This window comes from Tauraco erythrolophus, chromosome 25, assembly GCF_009769465.1.
Source record: "Tauraco erythrolophus isolate bTauEry1 chromosome 25, bTauEry1.pri, whole genome shotgun sequence".
NCBI classification, from domain to species: Eukaryota; Metazoa; Chordata; class Aves; order Musophagiformes; family Musophagidae; genus Tauraco; species Tauraco erythrolophus.
Window position 1 is genome coordinate 1,672,387 of NC_141489.1, and position 18,805 is coordinate 1,691,191.

The following is an 18,805-nucleotide window of genomic DNA, read 5'->3' on the forward strand; positions in this document are numbered from 1 at the left end:
CAATAGAGAGTTTTATTTAAAAAAGTTCCGAGCAGACTGGGATGTGAAACACAGGAGCGGGTGTGCTGGCCTAGTCCATGCGAGCTTTCAGGGTCCTGGTGGTGATTTTGTCTTTCTCACTAGAGGGGGAAAGAGAAGACTTTTAGTAAATCCGCGTTTAACACCTACGTACAGCTTGTCCTTCCGTCAGGAAGTTGCAGGGTGCGTAGGTGGTTGGTTTGCTCTGCTGGCACGGTCACCTGAACTTGAAGGTGGCCGTTAGGACTGAGTAAACCCCCTCCTCCTCCTCCTCCTCCTCTTGCACCTCACCCCCAGGGAGCTCCAGTGGGTTCAGTGCCTGCGGCGCTGCAGGGAAACAGCACCACGGGCAAAATAAACTGCTTCAGGAGCCAGCCTGGTTGCAGAGTCTGCAAGTTAACGTCACACCCAGCTGTGGCAAAGAGCAGCCTCTTGGCCAGTGTGTGACGAGTCCCACTCCTGAGCAGCAATGGGAATGCAGCCAGGGAATGCCTGTGCAGCACGGTTCTAACTGTAGGATTGATGTCCCATGGCTCCTGCAGTTCTACAACGGAGAGCCATGAGAAATAAAACACTCTGAATGGACAAAGCGTTAGAGATGCTGCTGGAAGGGAGCAGCTGGAAACCAGTTCCTTGACTGACTTTAACACTCAGCTTGTTAAATTCTGCCTCTGTTCTGTAGGGGAAGAGAGCAGCACTTACATTATGTGCACTACCACGCCCATTCCAGACAGGGCATCTCTGTCCACCGCGTTCAGCATGGCCTGCGAGATTGTTTCGAAGAGGTGGTCGGGTTCCTGAGGAGCAGAAGCTGGTTTAGTTGGTGTAAAAACTGAATGTTGAGTCATCAGGTTTTGTTCACACCCCAAAGTACCATCGAAGACACTGCAAGATTGTTTTTCCTGCAGGCTGATAGAAGCTACAACCTCTTTGTTGTCCTGAGCTCCTTCTGGAAGCACCAAAGGACAGAGCTTTTCATCCAACCCGCGTTCTCAGGTTCTCCAGTTAACAGCAGGAGGCTGAATCCGAGAACCAGAGCTGATCCCGACCGCCTCACTCACCATGTCGGGCTCCCAGAGGGACTCGCACATGCCGTACATCTGCTCGGAGCAGGTGCCGCTGACCACGAAGTCATCCGTGACCATCGGGCAGCCGATCAGGTCTAGGGAGCAGATGAAAGGTTCGTGTGTTATGGGGTCCAGCCCAGCAATGACTGGTTCCGTGTAGTACGGTCCGAACCTGGGGAGAACAACATGGCATAGAGCAGTCCGACCACCTTGATGCAGTTCCACATCCCGCGTAAACATCCACTCAACGAAAACATCCCACAGATGCCTTCGGTGGAGGACCTTTCAGGTCAACCTAAAAGCACCCTGCAATGGTTTCAGCGTGGCAAACAGAACAAACTTGTACTGCTACAGGATTATTTCGACAATACTCAGTATTCTTTTGCAAGGAGGTTGAAGATGACATTGTCACTAGGGTAAAGCCTCCTTTGCCACACCACAGGAGCCCTCCCCAACCTCCCAGCTCTCTAGAATCAGATCAGCTCCAACACCACCGCCTTCACTGACACGTAAACAGTGCCTCTGTGGTTTGACCATTACCGTCTCTCGTAGAGCAGATTGGAAACCATGCTCATAAAAGTCTGAGGCTTGATCTGCCTTCCTTCCTTCAGCTCGTAGAGGTTCAGCCTGAACTTCAGCCTCTGGGCACTGTGAGAGATGAGAATCGGCGTTAAAGCAGAAGCAGGTTCCTTTTTCTTTCAGCTTTACCCAGGCCAGAACTGTCCTGCATGTTGACCAACACCAGTTCCTTACGCACCGGCTCCGTACGGGAACGCGAGGGCAGGAGGGAGTCCCACTTACACCGTCTGCACGTCCGTGGCCAGTCCCGCCAGTCCAATATACAGCCTTTCTCCCATAGGGAAAATCTTCTGGAAGTCCGTGGTCACCATCTGCGCCTGAATCCCGAACCGCCGGTCGGCAGCGATGGCCACGCAGTTCTTCCCCTTCATGGCCATGACGGCCCCGCCGTTGTAGGACATAATAGACTGGAAGACAGAAGGCCAGCGGGTACTGCGGGGGCTGCGGGCACCGGGGGGCGGGCTGCGGGCACCGGGGGGCGAGCTGCGGGCACCGGGGGGCGGGCTGCGGGCACCGGGGCGGGCAGCGGCCGCTGCACCGGTTCGCTGCTGGGGCTGACGGGGCCTCCGGCACCGCGGGGACCCCTCCGCGCCCCGCTCCGCCCAGCCCGGCCCGGCCTCCCCCGGCACCGCTCTCCCTCGCGGTTTCGCCTTTAATTTTCCCGTTTTTAAAGGCCGTTCCACAGCGCGTGACTCACGGCCGCTGCCTCCCGCTACCCGCGGCCCCCGCCCGCCGCGGCCCGGCCCGAGGGAAGGCCCGCGGGGATGCACCGACGGCCCAGCCGCCTCCCTCCCGCGCCGCCCGGGCCCAACTTCCCCCCCGGGCCGCCCCCGGCCCGGCCCGGCGCTCACCATGGCGCCGGCTGCTCAGAGACCGCCAGACCCCGCACAGCACACGGCTCCGCTGCTCCCGCCTCCCTCCTCCTCCCATTGGCGGCCGCCGCGGCCTCGCGGCGAACCGCCGCCCGCTATTGGTAGCTCGACCCGCCGCGGGGTGGATCCGATTGGTTGCGGCGGCGGTGAGGGAGGGCGGGGGAGAAAAATGAAGAGTCATAGTGAGCGCGGCATGCCGGGACGGTGGCGGACTGCGCGGGCGGGGCGGGTGCGCAGCTGGAGGGCGGGGCTGGCGCAGCTGCATCCAGCGGGGCGCGCAGCTGGATGCGCGCGCGGGGGCGTGGCACAGCTGGATGTGCATGCGGGGGCATGGAGCAGCTGGATGTGCACGCAGGGTCATGGCACAGCTGAATGTGCCCATGGGGGCGTGGCACAGCTGGATACTCCCGTGGGGGCATGGCACAGCTGGAGGGACATGCAAGGCGTGGCACAGCTGGGTACGCCCGTGGGGGCGTGGCACAGCTGGAGGGACATGCAAGGCGTGGCACAGCTGGATATGCCCACAGGGGCATTGCACAGCTGGAGGGACGTGCGGGGCACTGCAGAGGTGGCAGGCAGGTACGGCGGTTCCATCACTCAGCAGCACTGAGGGGGTCCCTGAGGCTGTGGCTCCTGTGCAGCACCCGCATGCCCGGGCAAAAGGGGGATTCGCGCTCTGCAGAGTATTGGATTTCCTTCCCCATCCTCGCTCGCCAGCTCTCCCCTCTCCTGGAGGAGACAGGATTAAGTGTTTAATTTAGGGGAGTGATGTGGTGCCAAAGGGAAGGAGATCCATGTGTTTGGAATCGCAACAGAGCAGCGCGCCTGGTTCCAATGAAAACCTCCGGCCCGCGCAGGGGCTGTTCGGCCGCCCCGGGACGCAGCCTGAGGCGCAGCCCGTCCCGTGGCAGGGGTATTTTTGGTATTTTTAAAGGGTTTTCCATTGTAAAAGGTTTCTTGCAGGGATGAAGTCAGAGGCCACACTCTGGCAGGAACACCCCCCGCGCTGGGGAGAGCAGGAGCCACAGAGCCAGGCGGGAATATCTCCACAGGCAGATTTTGGCAGCGCTGGCTGCCTCGGGTGGTGGTGGGCACCAGTGGATCCCTGCTGGGCACCGCTTCTCTCTTCGCTTTCCTGTCAGGCTCGTGCTGCTGGATCTGGAAGGCAGCAGCAATCCCCCTCCCTGGCCCGGAGACCCCCGATGCTTCCCCAGCCCTGGCACCGCTGGGCTCAGCCGCAGGAGCATTTTGTGGCTCTGGGCTTTCGGAACAACAGGGATCTTCCTGGCACGGCTTTATGCCCTGCACCAAAACATGGACTTCATTATTTCTGGTATGAAAATAAAATCAGGGCAAGCGGGGAACAGAAATAGATTTTACAAGACTTTGTAAGAGAGGAGAACTTTAGCAATGCAGATTTTGGACCCCCTTCAGCTTTCTTTTTAAGGCGAAATATGGACTGTGGATGGGAACAAACTTGCAAGTCTCTGCTCCATTTTTGATGTCCCGATGTGTCCTTTTGCTCGGGTGGTGCAGAGGGGAGCACAGGCTGAGCAGAACTGTTTGTGTTCTGGTGCACACCGGGGGCAGCTTTCCCCCTTGCCCAGCGCCTTGGAGAGAGCTGTGAGCACATGGGCAGCACCGGGGCCTCATCCTGCCCATTCGCACCTTCTCCCCATCCAGCTCAGACCAGTCAGAGGGTGAGGACAACCCCAAAACAAGCGGGGAAAGCCCCACCACGCCCCTTTGCGACTCTGCACAGTGAAAACCACACTGCCCGTTTCATCACCGTCCACCTCCGTGTCCATCCTCGCCCTGGCCCTGGAAAAAGGAGGGAAAAGGGAAAAACGGAGGTGGCACCGTCCCTGGGTGGGCTCGAACCACCAACCTTTCGGTTAACAGCCGAACGCGCTAACCGATTGCGCCACAGAGACCGCGCTGAAAGAACATCCCACGGCTGCCGCACTCAGGCGGAGCATCCCCGGGAGCGCCCGCGGGGCTGCGCGCACTGGCACCGGGCACCGGGCACCGGGCACCGGGCCACCGGGCAGGGAGTTAATCCCACAGCCGCAACCGCGTATGGCCGAGGGGAAACGCGCGTGGGCGCCGCGCCCCGCCGAGCGGCCGGTACACCGGGCGTATGGAGCAACCCCGGTGGCACCGAGCCCGGGCTGGACCCACGCGGGAGCCGCTGGCACGCGCGGGGCAGCGGGAACGGGGAACGTCCGCCGTCTTCCGCCGCGCCCGACCGGGGCGTCGGGGGGGGGGGGGTGTGAGCGGCCGCCGACACGCGTGGGCGCCCCGGCATCCCGCATCCCGCGAAATCCCCCCTGAGCTCCCCGCAAGGTGCCCCCTTCCCTCCGAGCGGGGCCGGGCCCGCCGTGACGGATCCGGACCGGTCCCGCCAGCCCGCCCGCTCCGCTCCCCTTCCTCCCCTTTTCCCCCCGCTTTTCTTTCTTTCTTTCCCGCTTTTTCCTTTTCCTCCTCTCCTTCCTTTTTCTCTTGCTCTTTTCCTTTTCCTCCTTCTTTTCCTTTTCTCTTTCCTTCCTTTCTTCTTTCCTTTTTTCCTATTCTTTTTTTTCTTTTCTTCCCTTCCTTTCCTCTTTCCTTTTTTCCTATTCCTTTTTTTCTTTTCTTCCCTCATTTTCCATTTTCCCTTTCTTTCTCTAATTTCCCTCTATTTTTCTTCCTTTTTTTTCCCTTCCCTTTGCTATCCCGTCCCGCCGCAGGTCCCGCGCGCCCTGCCGAGCACCGGCGGGCGCTGGACCCCTGCCCGAGGGTCCCGCCGAAGATCCCACGGGGCCTGGGATGCCCCGCGTCGCCTCGCGGGTGGGAAGTGCCCCCATTTGGGGCCGAAAATGGCCCCAGCGCTGGTCGTTGCGGGGGGTCCCGTTAGCGGGGAGCGGAGCGGGGCTCCTGCCGGGGACCGCCCGCCCGGCTCAGATTTTGGGCCCGTTCCAGCGGATTTTAGAGTGTTCTCCTTTCCTCCCCCAGTACAACGGGGGGGTTGCGGCGGCTGGAGGGCGGGAGCACCGGAGATCTCCGCCAGCACCGGCGCACCGGCGCGGCGGTGTCGCTCGGGGCGGTGCTGGGGGGGGCGCCGTGTCCCGGCGGGGCGGGGCGGCGGGGGGGGGGGCCCCCAATCTCGGCCCCTCACTCCCCTCCTCCGCAACACCCCAAAGGAATGAGGTCACGTGAGGCGGGGCGGGGCCTGGAGGAGGCTGGAGGAGGGAAAAAATAAAAAAAAAAAAAAGGAGGAAAAAAAAAATAAAAAAAAAAGGAGGAGGAAGGAGAGGGAAAAAAAAAAAAAAGGGTAAAAAAAAAAAAAAAACGAGCCAGAGAAAAAAGGGCCCCGGCCGCAGCGCCGCCGCCGCGCCGAGCCGAGCCGCGCCGACCGGCGGGAGCGGAGGGGCGGCCGCGGGGCCGCCGCTGCCGCCGCCACCAGGTAGGGACGCGGCCCCGGGCCCCCCCCCCACCGCCGGGCCCCGCCGCCGGGCCCCCCCGCGCCTTTTTCTCTCCGCGTTCAAGATGGCCGATGGCCGCCGCCTCCCCCCGCTTTGTGCCGCGGTCCCGCTTCTGCCCGGTGGGGCCGTGACTTCCCCCCCCCCCCGCCACGGCGGGCACCGGCGAGGGGCTACGGAGCCCTGACAGCCCCGGCTCCCGCCGTCCCCGCTCCGGGCCCGGCGCGGCGCGGGGCAGTGCGGTACGGCCGAGGGGGGGCCGCGGCGGGAGCCCCCCCCGGGGCGGGCGGAGGGGCCGGGGCGGGCCCCGGGGCGGGCTGTCAGCCGGTCCCGAGTACAAAGGGCTGCGGGACACTGGGAGCGCCCGGTCCCAACATCGTGTGTCGCCCCCCCTTCCACCTCCCCCCCCCCCAAAAAAAAAAAAAAAAAAAAGCGGGAGCTGCCCGCGACGCCGGGGCGGACCCGCCCACCGGGCTGCAGCCGGGGACCCCCGGAGCACGGCGCGGGGTCACGCGTGTCGGTGCCCATCGCGTGCCCGTGCCCGCGCCCGTGCCAGGCGGGTGTCACGCACCGCGCAGACACGTCCCGCCGGGGGTGTGTGTGTGTGTGTGTGTGTGTGCGTGTCCTTGTGCGTACACGGGTGCGTGGCCACGCGTGTCCGTGCCCTCCTCGCGGTGCTTCCTCCTCCCTTCCCGCTGTTTCGCTCCTCGGCAGCGGCCGGTGCCCGCGTCCCGCACCCCGGCAGGGGCGGAGGGTCCCGTCGCGGCGGCGGGCGCTGTCGGGGGGCGCCGGTTCACGCTCCGGCGCCTTTTTGTCGTGTTCCCGGTGCGTGGGGGCCCGTGGCCGCCGTGTGAGCGAGGGGGGCAGCGCCGAGGGGAACCGTCCCGGTTTATTTCCCAGTCCCCGGGCTCGCCGCCGCCGGTGGGTCCCACGGGGAGGGGGCAGCCGGTCGGGTCCAAGTTACCGGTGACTTTGAAACGTCCTTCCCCACCCGTGCCTGGTCCGGGGGGATTTTGGGGAGGGGGGGGTCGGGCACCGTGCCGTGCCACCACCCAGGGAGACAAAAGACCCCGAAAGTCGGGGCCGGGGGTGCGGGGAGCCGGCTGCAGGCGGCGGGACCCGCTCCGGCGGCGGGGCCGGGGCGGCGGACGCCGCTGGCGGGACGGGGCGGCCCCGAGGGCTGTGGTGGGGCCGGTGCTGTGGCCGGCTCCGGGGTCCGGGGGGGGCCGGGGCTTTGTTAGCCCCCGCGGCAGGAAATCGCGGTTGTTATCACCCGGTTTATTAGAACCGGTTTGCGCCGGTGGCTCAGGCTCCCCCCTCCCGCGGAGACCCGGGCCGCCATTGGCGGCTGCGAACACCGAAAGCAACAAAATCCACCCAAAATGCAGCCGTGGGTCCTGCGGGCCCAGCGGAGCTGCCCGGTCCCCCAGCGGGGGTCAGTGCGGGAGCCCGGGGCTGGGGACTGCAGCCCCCCAAGGCATTCCCCTGGCTGGGGGGGTGCCTGGCAGTGCCCCCCCATCACCTGTGGGCTGTAGAGGGCTGAGGGCACCTGCTTGGGGGCAACAGGGTGCAGCACACCCCGGGGTGCTCCCCAGGGGTGACAGCTGAGCCTGGGAGGGGGCTGAGGCTTCCCAAACACCCTAGTGCCCCCCAGCCCCCTCTCTGCAAGGAGACCCTGGTGCTTGTCTTGGCCTCTGCCCCTCCAGCACAGAGGTGTCCTCAAGATCCCCATCCCTGTGTTATCCTCATCCCTGCAGCATCTCCATCCCCATCCCTGTGGTGTCCCTGTCCCCATAGTGTCCACATCCCCATAGTGTCCCCATCCCTGCAGCATCTCCATCCCCATCCCTGTGGTGTCCCTGTCCCCATAGTGTCCACATCCCCATGGTGTCCACATCCCTGCAGCATCTCCATCCCCATCCCCATAGTGTCCCTGTCCCCGTGGTGTCCCCATCCCTGCAGCATCCCCATCCCCATTGCCGTGGTGTTCCCATCCCTATAGTGTCCACATCCCCATGGTGTCCCCATCCCTGCAGCATCTCCATCCCCATCCCTGTGGTGTTCCCATCCCCGTGGTGTCCCCATCCCTGCACACCTGCCTCCGGGGACTCCACAGCAGCTGAAGGAGATGGGAGACCCAGTCTGGAGCCTGGGAGAAGCACCGCAGGGAGCGAGCAGGGGCCCGGAGCGGCTTCCCCAGACCCGCTGTTGCACAAACCCACCTGCACGCACCCCACCACGAGCGCGCACCCCCGCACGGGCACAGACCCGCAGCCTTGCACACGCAGCCCCGTGCACGCGCACACACGTGCATCCCGTCTGCTCCCCGGGCACTGGGTTCACCCCGTTGCCCGCACCGCAGCCCCCGTGCCTTCGGTGGTTGTCTCAACTGTTGTCTGGTTGTCGGGTGCCTGCGAAGGGCCTGGCCCCGTGTCGGGCAGCCGTGACACCACTCTGTGCCTGGCACCGTGCGAGCGCCTGTACGTGCGTGTGTAGCTCTGCCTGTGTGTGCGAGGGGGATACGCACACGTACGTGTAGCGTATGTGTACACACACACACGTGTGTGTCTCCCCGTGGGTGGGGGTGTAGTCGCTTACGGGTGTTGCTGTTGGCACACCCTGGCGCTGCCATCGCGCCCACGCTCATTTACACAGACCCGGGGTTTCTTCTTCCCTCTCCCCCCTCGCCTCGGATGGTTGTAATAATATTCTGGCTCTTCTCCAAGTATCAAGGTTGCCATGGAAACAATAAAACTGCAGTGATTTCGGGCTCCGGCTCCCATTGTGAACGTGGAAGTGCCCGGAGCGGGCAGGCAGCGATTCCCCGGTGTCTGCACCCCGCGCCCCACGTGCACACCCGGCCGTGCGCGCCCACACGCGCAGGTGCTGCGGGTGCTCCTGGCTGCGGGCAGGTGGCCGACACCAGACCCGGGAGTTTCTGTAGAAACCGTGAGGTGGTGGCTGAAAATGCTTTTTTCCAGCAAACAACACAAAAATACACTTTTTATGTGTGTGTGTGTGTGTGTGTGCACAGCAGCTGCAGGAAGGGGCTGGATGATGGGGGGCATTTGTCCCCACTCAGAGGTGTCTCGGCATGGTGGGACCCATTTGGGGACCGCCAGGAAGATGCAGATGTGAGGCAGAGGGAGCTGGGCAGTGCCCGGGGCTGGGGCCTGCATGGGAAGGTTTGAGGGTGCTGCTCATGCACCCCTGGGGCTGGCAGGGTGCAGGGCTGGAGCTGCCCCAGTGCTCCCAGGGCCAAGTGTGGCACATCACGGGGAACACCAGGCACCCCCACCCTGCCCTGGATTTCTTTGTTAAAGGGTGAAGTGGGTCCCACAGGTGCCAACCTTGCACGAAGCCGCCTTTAAGGGTGGCCCTGGGTGTTTCCCTGCAGGGAGGATCCGCCGCGGCGCTGCTCCAAAATGCACAGGACCACCAGGATAAAGATCACCGAGCTCAACCCCCACCTGATGTGCGCCTTGTGCGGCGGATACTTCATAGACGCCACCACCATCGTGGAGTGTCTGCACTCCTGTGAGTGTCCTGGGTCCCCGGCTGGGGCTGTGCTGCACCCAGGGGTACCCCGAGCCCCTGGGAGGGTGGCCGTGCCGCACCGAGACCCTCCCCCAGTGCCCAAATCCATCCTGCATCAGGTGTTGCTGCTACGTGGAGCTGTGGGGTCGCAGATGGGGCCAGACTGGGGCAGGCGAGTGTGGATCCTGGCCCCAAAATGGTGCAGGGGTGCAGGGTGTTTTGCCAGGCTGGCACAGGGGCTCTGTCCCCGCGTCCGTCCGTCCGTCCGTCTGCTGACGCTGTCTCTCCCCGCAGTCTGCAAAACCTGCATCGTTCGCTACCTGGAGACGAACAAGTACTGCCCCATGTGTGATGTCCAAGTGCACAAAACCAGACCCCTCCTCAGCATCAGGTGAGCTTTGGGGGCTCCCCACGTGCTGTGCCCCTGTGTGGCACTGAGCCCTGGCCCCACGTCGGTGCAGCCTGTGCCCGCTCCGGGGTACAACCCCGAGCACCCTGGGACAGGGAGCGGGGCTCTGCAGCCAGCCCCGGCGCACGATGGTGCAGCTGAGCAAGGACCAGTTGCACGTCTTGCACCATGAAACCTCTACTCTTGACCCCGCACCCCGCAGCAGTGGGGGTTTGGGATGCTCTCCGGGTGGAAGGGGAACTGGGACAGTGGGAAATGCTGGCGATGGTAAAGACAGGACTTGGGGGCATCTCCTCTGTGGCAGCAGGGGGAGGCTGGGGCAGGCACAAGCTGGAGCAGGGGCTGCCCTGTGCCCATCCCTGCACGTCCTGGACCACAGACATCCATCCGTCCGTCCCCGCAGTCCCACTGGGTGCAGTTTAACCTGGGGCTGCCTGTGCTTTCTGCTCCCTGCTCTGTCCCTTGTGGGGACGGTGCCGTGTCCCTTGGGGGATGTAGGGTGGCATTGCAGCGGTGCGGGTGAAAGGGTGCCCGGTGGCGGTGGCTTCGTGCCCGCTCTGCCCCAGCCCCGTGTCTGGCTGGGGAAAGCCAGACACGTCCTGTCAGTTGTGGAATTGGCTCTGCAGGTGGTTGGCATAGAAACCACGAAAGGCTGCAATACATCACTCGGTGCTTTTTTTATCCTTTTTTTTAGCCTCTTCCATGTAAATCCGTTTCTGTAGTAACACTTTTTCCGCCTTTTTTTTTTTTTAATCCTGGTTCACTACGAAATATTTACACTCCGACTCCCACGGCTCCCTCGCCGAAACATCCCTGCCTGCCTGCAGAGCCGGATCCGCAGCCGCCCGCGCCGCAGACGGGCACCGCGCACACGAGCAGCGCTGCGCTGGTGGCCCCTGGCCCCGGGCACGGGATCCTCGTGTCCCGTTTGGCCCTGGCAGAGGGAAACGTGGGGCACATGTGGGCAGAGGTGCTGCCGCAAGTGAGACAGGGACCTGATCCCCGTGCGGTGCCATGGAAAACTCTGTGCCAACGAAGGGCTCACTTTCCCCTTTGCTTCCAAAACTGCAGCAGCACCGAAGCACCCGTGCCCTGAGCGTGATGCTCCGTGGTGCCAAGGGCGCTGCCCACGCGTGGCCCCCGTGACACCCCGGCCCCCGCCCAGCGCCGCTGTGCCACTCCGTGGGGTTGACTCATGCAAGGGCAGCGACCTGCTGGTGATTAAGGTGCCAATCAAGAGGCTGAGGTTGCTTTTTCATTAGCTTGCTGTAAATTATAGAGCAAATTCTCTGGGGATGTAATATAAATAAAATCACAGCGGGGCCTCGTGAACCAGAGTGACATCACCGAGGAATTAGGGATGAAAGACGCGGCCAGGGTAAAAATAATATAGGGTACGGTCATTTGTTTTTCTTTAAAAGAAAAGCCTTATTATTAAAATGGAAATAATTGCAGATATAATTTACTTTTCACCAGTCCCACTGCTCTTGCTTTGTTTTTGAGGGTTTTTTTAAATTCGGCTGAGCTGCTCGTTTTAAACTGTGCCAGATGCCCTCCTGCAGGGCCCCGAGCCCCAGCCTGCCCCCAAAATCCCGTTCCCAGCTCGGTGCTGAGGATGGGCCTTGAGCTTCCTCAGTTCCTCGGGTGCTTTAGAAGATCCTGCCTTGAAACTTTCCCATTTTAGGGCGTCCACTTTGCTTTCCAGTATAACAACCCGACAGTGGACGCTGTCCTGCCATCCTTGCCACAGAGGGAACCCAAAGCCCGAGCCCCGAACTGCAGCCAAGTCCCAAAATAAAAGCGGATGCAAGTTAAAAGCTGCGGAAACATTTGCTGATCTTAGATTATTTTTAAATTCTCGTTGTGTTTTTGTCATTGTTTTGACTACTGAAAGGGATCCTGGTCCCAAAATCCTGCTGTCATCATCCTTAGCAATTACAAGGATTTTTGAAATGGTTTTGTTTCTTTTTCCAGAGTTAACCCTTTGCGGTGAGCGTGAAGGCGGACGGGTTTGCCTGTGAGACAGGGTGGTGGCATTGTCATGGGATGGGGAGTCTGGGCTTTGTGCTGGGAGTGTCCCGGGATGGAACTGGGGGGAAGCAGCGTTTGGGCTGCCCGGGGGCACCTGGTGGAGGGCAGCTTTCAGCAGCCCGGGGAAGCGAGCTGCCCTCATCCAGCTGATTTCTCTCGCTTTTCTATTTCTTTTTTCCCCAGGTCGGACAAAACCCTACAGGACATAGTGTACAAACTGGTCCCGGGGCTTTTCAAAGGTACAGCCATGGACAGTTGGAACTGTGGGGGTTTGGGCTTCATTGTGACTCACTCCCACCCACCAGTGAAACCGGTCCCCCGGATTTCACGCTGCCCACGCGCGCCCCTGCCCATGGAATGGGCACAGCAGGAAAACGCAAGGTGTGAACAGACAGGGATGGGTCCATCCGGATGGTGCCCATCCCGCGCTCCGGCAGCCTGGGGGCTGCTGCTGGGGGGAGCCACGAAAAGCAAAGCTGGGAGCAAGAGCCACAGATTTGCTTTCCAAGTGCCTGCCTGTCCTCGGGGGGAAAAAGTGTGGGGGTCTGCAGGTGTGGAAAGACTGAGGACAGTCGAACCACCATAAAGGCTTCCTCACAGCAGCAGGTTTGCAGCCGCTCCGAGGGTTTTACTGGTGTGATTTGATTGCTCTTCCTCAAGCGACTGCTCTCCTATGGGTCTGTCTGCACCAGGCAGCTCGTGCTTGAGCTGCTGGCACGGAGCAGGCGCTCGGCAATCCGGGGCTTCCTCTTGCTCCCCTCTCTTGGCACCCATCTCCCCCTTGGTGTGGTTTTTTTCCCCCTTCACCTTCCTCCTCCCTTCTCCCGCAGATGAGATGAAGAGGCGGCGCGACTTCTACGCAGCCTACCCCATGGCAGAGGGTGAGTGTCAGCCCTGGGGACCCCCCATCACCCTGGCTGTGTCCCCCGCAACGGCTCAGCCTCTCCCTCCCTCTGCTCCCGCAGTTCCCAACGGGTCCAATGAAGATCGTGGGGAAGTCTCCGAGCAGGACAAGGGGAACCTGACGGACGACGAGATCGTCAGCCTGTCCATAGAGTTTTATGAAGGGTCCAGGTACCGTTTTCTGGCTGCTCCTAAGCCTTTGCCTGGGTTTGGGGTTGTGAATAAACCCTCACTGTCATCCCACTGGGGAGATGGAGCTGAGATGCGAGGTGGTGGCGGCTGACACGGCCCCTGCTCGGGGCTCTGCATCTCTCAGGGTGCTTGAATGGACAGAGGAGCACCCAAAACCCATCTGCCCTGGTCCCCCATCCTGCGTCCTTGCTATGGCAGCGGGGTGCCCACATTGCTGCTCCCCAGGCAGGCGGGGGAAGGCTTCTCCCCAGGGAGCAGAGCCCAAGGGCTGCCACGTCCCTGGTGCTGGTGGTGGCCTCCAAGGATGTCACCAGCATCCAGAGCAGTGGTTCGGAGGGAGGCAGGGCAGGTGGCAGCCTGGGCAGTGGTTGCAGTGTGCTGGACTGGAAATGCAGCAACTCGGACGTGTGTGTGGTCAGGGGTGGTGAAGCCAGGGCTCAGCTGAAGGCCACTGGATGTTTCCCCTTGTAGCCCCTCCATGACAGCCCTTGTGGGTTATTTTTTCTCTCTGCTTTTTTAATCCCTCCATAAATTTTGTGCTGTGTTTGCTTTCCTCCCCGCAGAGAGGAGAAGAAAGGGACCGTTGAGAACGGGGACCTGGAGAAGGAGAAGGTGAGTGTGGTGGGACCGTGGCACGGAGAGCTCCGTGTCCAGCTGCCTCCCGGGCTTTTGGGGTCGGGAGGGGGGTACAGGAGGGCACCCCAAACCGCCTGCTGAAGGAGGAGGGAACTGCCCATTAACTGCACGGCGGACTCTCAGCAACGCCTCTCCCCCCGGCCCCCTCCCGCTGCGTCCCCAGAAGAACGGGCTGCGGTTCCTGCGCTGTCCCGCCGCCATGACCGTCATGCACCTGGCCAAGTTCCTCCGCAACAAGATGGATGTTCCCAGCAAGTACAAGGTGAGCGTGTGCCCGGGGTCCTCTTTCAGCTTTCAGTGTGGGCTGGTGGGCTCAGAGGGGCTGATGCCATTTTGAACGTCCTGCGTTGCATCCCCTGCTGCAAACACGCCGTGCTCTGCCAGCTCCCAAATATCGCGGCATCCCGGGCTTTGCATCAGCGAGTGGGTGCTGGGGCAGGATCTGTCCCTTATGACGTGTTGCAGATAAGCTGTGAACTTGCCCCCGGCTCTGGGGGAGGCACTGAGGGTTGGCAAAGCCCCCATACCCCACGAGTGGCTCCGGAGGGGGCTGGTGGTGCCTCTGCCCCCATGTTGGGGGACTGACGCTGTCCCCTGCGCCAGGTGGAAGTCCTCTACGAAGACGAACCCCTAAAGGAGTATTACACCCTGATGGACATCGCCTACATCTATCCCTGGAGGAGGGTAAGCGGAGCTGCATCCTTCCCCTCTGTGGGCACTGGGGCCAGGGCTTGTCTTGGAGAAAAACTTGGAAAAGCAGTCCTTTGGGGAAAGGCTGAAGGTGTTAAAAAGCTTAACGATTGAAGAACTTAACAATTGAGGAACTTAACACTTGAAGAACTTAACAATTGAGGAACTTCACATTTGAAGAACTTAAACATTGAAGAACTTAAACATTGACAAACTTAAAAATTGGAAATATTAATTGAAAAGCTTAAAAATTGGAGAGCTTAAAAATTGGAGAGCTTAACAATTGGAGAGCTTAACAATTGGAGCCCTTCAAAATTCAACCCCAGATGCCCCCTCCTTACAAAGGTGTTTGCTCCAAGTGTGATTTTTTTTTTTTTAGGAGGCCGGGGCGGGGGGCTGCATGTGCTTTTCTCCCCCTTTTCTCCCGGGCAGGCGGGAGGGCTGGTGGCTGGCACCTGGCCACGCTGCCGATGCCACGGCGCACGCCGGGGCTGCCGCGGGGTGCCGGGTGCCATACGTGTGCCCCTCTCCCACCTGCAGAACGGGCCCCTGCCGCTGAAATACCGCGTCCAACCCGCCTGCAAGCGGCTCAAGCTGTCCCAGGCGGCCGCCTCCGAGTGCATCAACACCAGCGGCGCTTCCGAGTGCGAGTCGGTCAGCGACAAAGCCCACAGCCCCGCCACGCTGCCCGCCACCTCCTCCTCCCTGCCCAGCCCCGGCACCCCGTCCCACGGCTCGCCCAGCTCCACCGCCGGCAGCGGCCCCACCGGCACCGGCACCGGCACCGCGCTCAACGGCACCTCGAACTGCCACCCGCTGCCGCCCGCCGCCAGCCGGTGCCGCAAAACGACTGTCAATGGCAGCGCGGCCTCCGCCTTGACCTAAACGACGGCACAACAGGGACTCCTGGCTGGGTTTTATATATCTATATATATTATATATATACATATATAAATATATATGTGTACATAGGCAGAAAAAAAAATTATACATACTTATTTTCTATTGATTGACCAGATTAATTTAAAATGCAAATAAGACACACAAACGTGGTTAAATATTTTTAAATTTTTTTTTTTTTTTGTTCTTTTTTTGTTGTATTTTAACTTATGTAAGCTGCGTGCCGGAGCTGGGAGCCACGCAGGCGCTGCCGCCTTCCGCGCTCGTTTCCCCTAAAGCTTTTCACTCTCCTCCCCGTCCCTGTCCCCTCGCGCCTCCTCGGAGCGATGCGGGGCCTCCCGGCTGCACAGGTAAGGGCCAAGCACAGGTAAGGGCCAAGCACAGAAGCCAAAAACTGCCCCCCCCAGCCCCGCTGTGCCCTGGGGTTATTTTTGCTTTTTTGTGTTTATTTGGGTGTTGGGTTGTTTTGGTTTTTTTTGGCACCAGGTTTGATAACGTGGTGCCTGCGACTAGCTGAGACCAGTGGTCCATTTGTTGGCATCGAGCATCACTCGCTGGCGTTGCCCCCCCAGCTTTGCCTTGCTGTGCATGGCTCTGTTTCTTTTTTTTCTGCTTTCCCTGTGTGGTCTCTGGACGGTGTTTCAGGCTCTGATCTAACAAAGCCTCACACAGACGCTTCCCTTTATGCACAGTGAGTAGGTTCTTTTCTTTTTTTTCCCCCCCCAGCTTAAAAAAATCATGTGTGCAACTTGGCAGTGAAGGGCATGTCGGGGGTAGGAGCACAAGCTCCCCCTGAGTATTGGGTTCTGCTCCCCGGGGCAGCGCTGGGTGCCAGTGGCTCCGGGCACCATCGGGAGATTTTGGCTGGGGGCATCTAAACCATTGGGGGCTGCTTTGGTTGAGTCCGTGTGGGACCCAGGGGCTTCAAGCCCAAGCGCATGGTGGGTGCAGCACCCGGTCAGGGGGTGTGGGATCCCCTCATTGCCATCTCCCCACTCACCTCCACAGCTTCAACACCACGTTTCAGAGCGTTTATTTTTGCGTGTGTCCCCACCCCATCCTTCCCACCCTCTCCTCCTGCCCTCACGTTGGGTTTTTAAAAAAATAAAATTTAAAAAAAATAAGACTACAGTGCCTTTAGCCAGGAGGCTTCGGTGAGGGGCGAGTGTGGGAAGGTGCTGCCATGTTTTGGGCAGGAGCGGAGTGGCACCAGTGGCACCAGCATCACCGGCTGCCGGCGCGCTCCGGGGAAGGGACCAACTTTCTGCATTGACAAAAAAAGCACACGAGCCCCGGGGAGCGCAGACCCCGGGGGTTTCTCTCCATCCTTTTCTGGGGAGGGGGAACGAATGACAAAAAAATAAGCAAGTGCCTCCAGCGCCCGGATGGCACCCCATGGGCTGGCAGCGGCCGTGGCCGCCCGCGACGGCACAGTGAGAACCAAAGGAAAGCGGCACGGGAATTGTATGAACAGCCCGACTCCAAAGGTCAGGAAACATGGGATGTTGTTACTGTATTTTTTATTTTTTTATTATTTTTTTTCTGAAGTACCGCACCCCCATCACGGACTCGACAGTGGCACCTTTGCTATAGCACAGCCCCGGGCTCCGCTGCCCACCAGGCACTGGGGAGGGGGCCCGGGAAGGGTCCCCACGGGGCCCCTTTTGTTTCTCTCTTCCCCATCCCTGGGCTGGGGGTGGACGAGGAGCTCGTAGCATGTCGGGGGGTTCCATTTGTCTCGACTTTGACACCCCTTTTCTCCTTGTAAATAGGCCAAACTGGACTGAGGGAGGCAGCTGAAGTGCCTCGGTCTGGGGTTTGTGGGGGGCTCTTGGGGGGGGATTGTTTTGTTTTCTGTTTTTTCCTATATGGTACAAACCAAATTGCTCTGTATGTTTGCATCCTGTACGACGTTTTAATGTCTTGTAAGATATTCTGATATTCATATATCGTTATTGGTTAAACATTTGTATAACTACACAGCTTTGTAAATGTAATAAATGCTGCAGGACGTCATTCCTTCCGTCTGCCTGTGCCCACATGGCTGCCCGGGTCTATCCCTCCCTCCCTCCCGCATCCCGATGGGCACCCGCAGCTCTGCCAGTGCAAAACCCCTCCTCAAAGTCCCGTTATCCAGTGGATTATTTCCGCCCCCCCCCAGCCACAGCCGAGCTGCCCAGTGGGGCAGGAGGCAAAACCACTGCCCCCAGTGTGAGGTGAGGCTGGTTTTCCGCAGCTGGTGGCGACCCTCAGGGCTCAGTAATTAAGGTTAATTGAGGTGGGGGCCGGGCATCTTCCCCGCTCCCTCCCGTACCCGAGAGGGCTGAACATCCCGGTGGTCCCGAGTGCCCGTGGGCTCCGGCCGGGTCAGGGCGGCTCGGAGAGCCGGGCACCCTGCACGGCCTCCTGGTTGTGGGTGCCGTCGCAGAATGGGGGGGTGCGGGTGCGTTTGCAGCCGCAGAGCCACGCGGTCCCGTCCGCCTCCGCCGTGAAGCGCAGCGGGGAGAGCCCCGGGGCCGCCTTCCTGTGGGCGCCGTCGCAGAAGGGCTGCAAAGCAAACGGGGAGGAGGTAAAGGGGGGGATCCCGGCTGTCCTGGGGGCTGCTGATGCCCCTCGCTGGGCGTGAATCGCGGGGGGGGACCGCGACCCCTCCGACCCCCCCGGTCCCCGGCCCGACCTGGCTCTTGCTGTGCCCGCAGGCGCACCAGGCGTACTTCTTCCCCGCCTTCAGCTCCACCGGGAACGGCTGCTTGGCGGCGAGCACCGGCTGCGGGGGGGCGGAAGAGAACGAAAGGATTCGCAAAACTCCCGGGGAGTCCCGGCACCGGCGGACACATCCCCCCCGGCGCCGCCCCCCGCCCACTGCGGCTCTCATCAGTGCCACAAGCGCGGCCGGTCTCAGCAGCGCCATGGCCGAGCGCACCGCCCGCCGTCGGGTCACCTTCCCCGGGGGCGGCTCCTCCTCCCGGCCCCGCCGGAAGAGCCCGGGCGGGCGGGCTCGACGGGAGCTCGGGTGCTCGCTGCAGAAAGGTTCCCCCTTGCACGGGTCCTTGCAGCCCCCCCCGGCCCCTCGCACGGCTGCCCCCCTTGCACCGCCCCCCCCCCCCCGGGTATCCAGTCCCGCTGCCGTCCGTGGCCCCCCCCATCTCGCCCCCCCCCCCCCCCCCGCGGGGTTTTGGGGGTTCTCCCCACCTTTCCCCCCCCCCCCCCCCCCCGCGGAGCTGCATGGATGGGGGGAGGCGACCCTCTGCTCGCCAAATGCGGGCTCCGCCGCTTCCTTGGAAATTCATCTTTTAAGCATCAAAGGTTTGGACTCCCCCCACCCCTTTTCTTCTTTTTTAAACGTTCCACTGCCGGGAAAAATGGGCTTTTTTGACAGCGGAAATGCTTTACCTCCGCAGATGGCCGCACGCCGGGGGTCCCGGCCCCCGCCTGTCCTGCGTGGGGGATGCCCGGGGGCAGCTCCCACCATCCCGGTGCAACGGGAGCGAGGGTCCGATCCAGGCACCG

The 18,805-nt window shown here is 61.5% G+C and overlaps 3 protein-coding genes and 1 non-coding gene across 4 annotated transcripts; 1 reads left to right on the top strand and 3 right to left on the bottom strand.

Moving 5' to 3' along the window:
• Nucleotides 1–30: 30 nt before the first annotated feature.
• On the bottom strand, nt 31–2,567 carry PSMB3 (proteasome 20S subunit beta 3). The gene is made up of 6 exons (XM_086626506.1): nt 2,516–2,567; nt 1,887–2,071; nt 1,626–1,733; nt 1,080–1,257; nt 721–815; nt 31–119 (listed from the first exon to the last, which is right to left on the bottom strand). Exons 1-6 carry the CDS (start codon nt 2,516–2,518, stop codon nt 71–73), a joined length of 618 nt encoding a protein of 205 aa, XP_086482632.1. The 5' UTR covers nt 2,519–2,567; the 3' UTR covers nt 31–70.
• A 1,829-nt stretch (nt 2,568–4,396) lies between these two features.
• Nucleotides 4,397–4,470, bottom strand: TRNAN-GUU (transfer RNA asparagine (anticodon GUU)). Its single transcript has one exon. It is a non-coding gene; the product is annotated as a tRNA-Asn (tRNA).
• Nucleotides 4,471–9,422: 4,952 nt separating this feature from the next.
• On the top strand, nt 9,423–15,280 carry PCGF2 (polycomb group ring finger 2). Its single transcript, XM_086626505.1, has 9 exons — nt 9,423–9,534; nt 9,829–9,925; nt 12,158–12,213; nt 12,805–12,855; nt 12,940–13,048; nt 13,633–13,681; nt 13,869–13,967; nt 14,309–14,389; nt 14,936–15,280. The coding sequence occupies exons 1-9, from the start codon at nt 9,423–9,425 to the stop codon at nt 15,278–15,280; spliced, it is 999 nt and encodes a 332-aa protein (XP_086482631.1).
• Nucleotides 15,281–17,662: 2,382 nt separating this feature from the next.
• CISD3 (CDGSH iron sulfur domain 3) lies at nt 17,663–18,206 on the bottom strand. The gene is made up of 2 exons (XM_086626507.1): nt 17,973–18,206; nt 17,663–17,842 (listed from the first exon to the last, which is right to left on the bottom strand). The coding sequence occupies exons 1-2, from the start codon at nt 18,204–18,206 to the stop codon at nt 17,663–17,665; spliced, it is 414 nt and encodes a 137-aa protein (XP_086482633.1).
• Between the last annotated feature and the right edge of the window lie 599 nt (nt 18,207–18,805).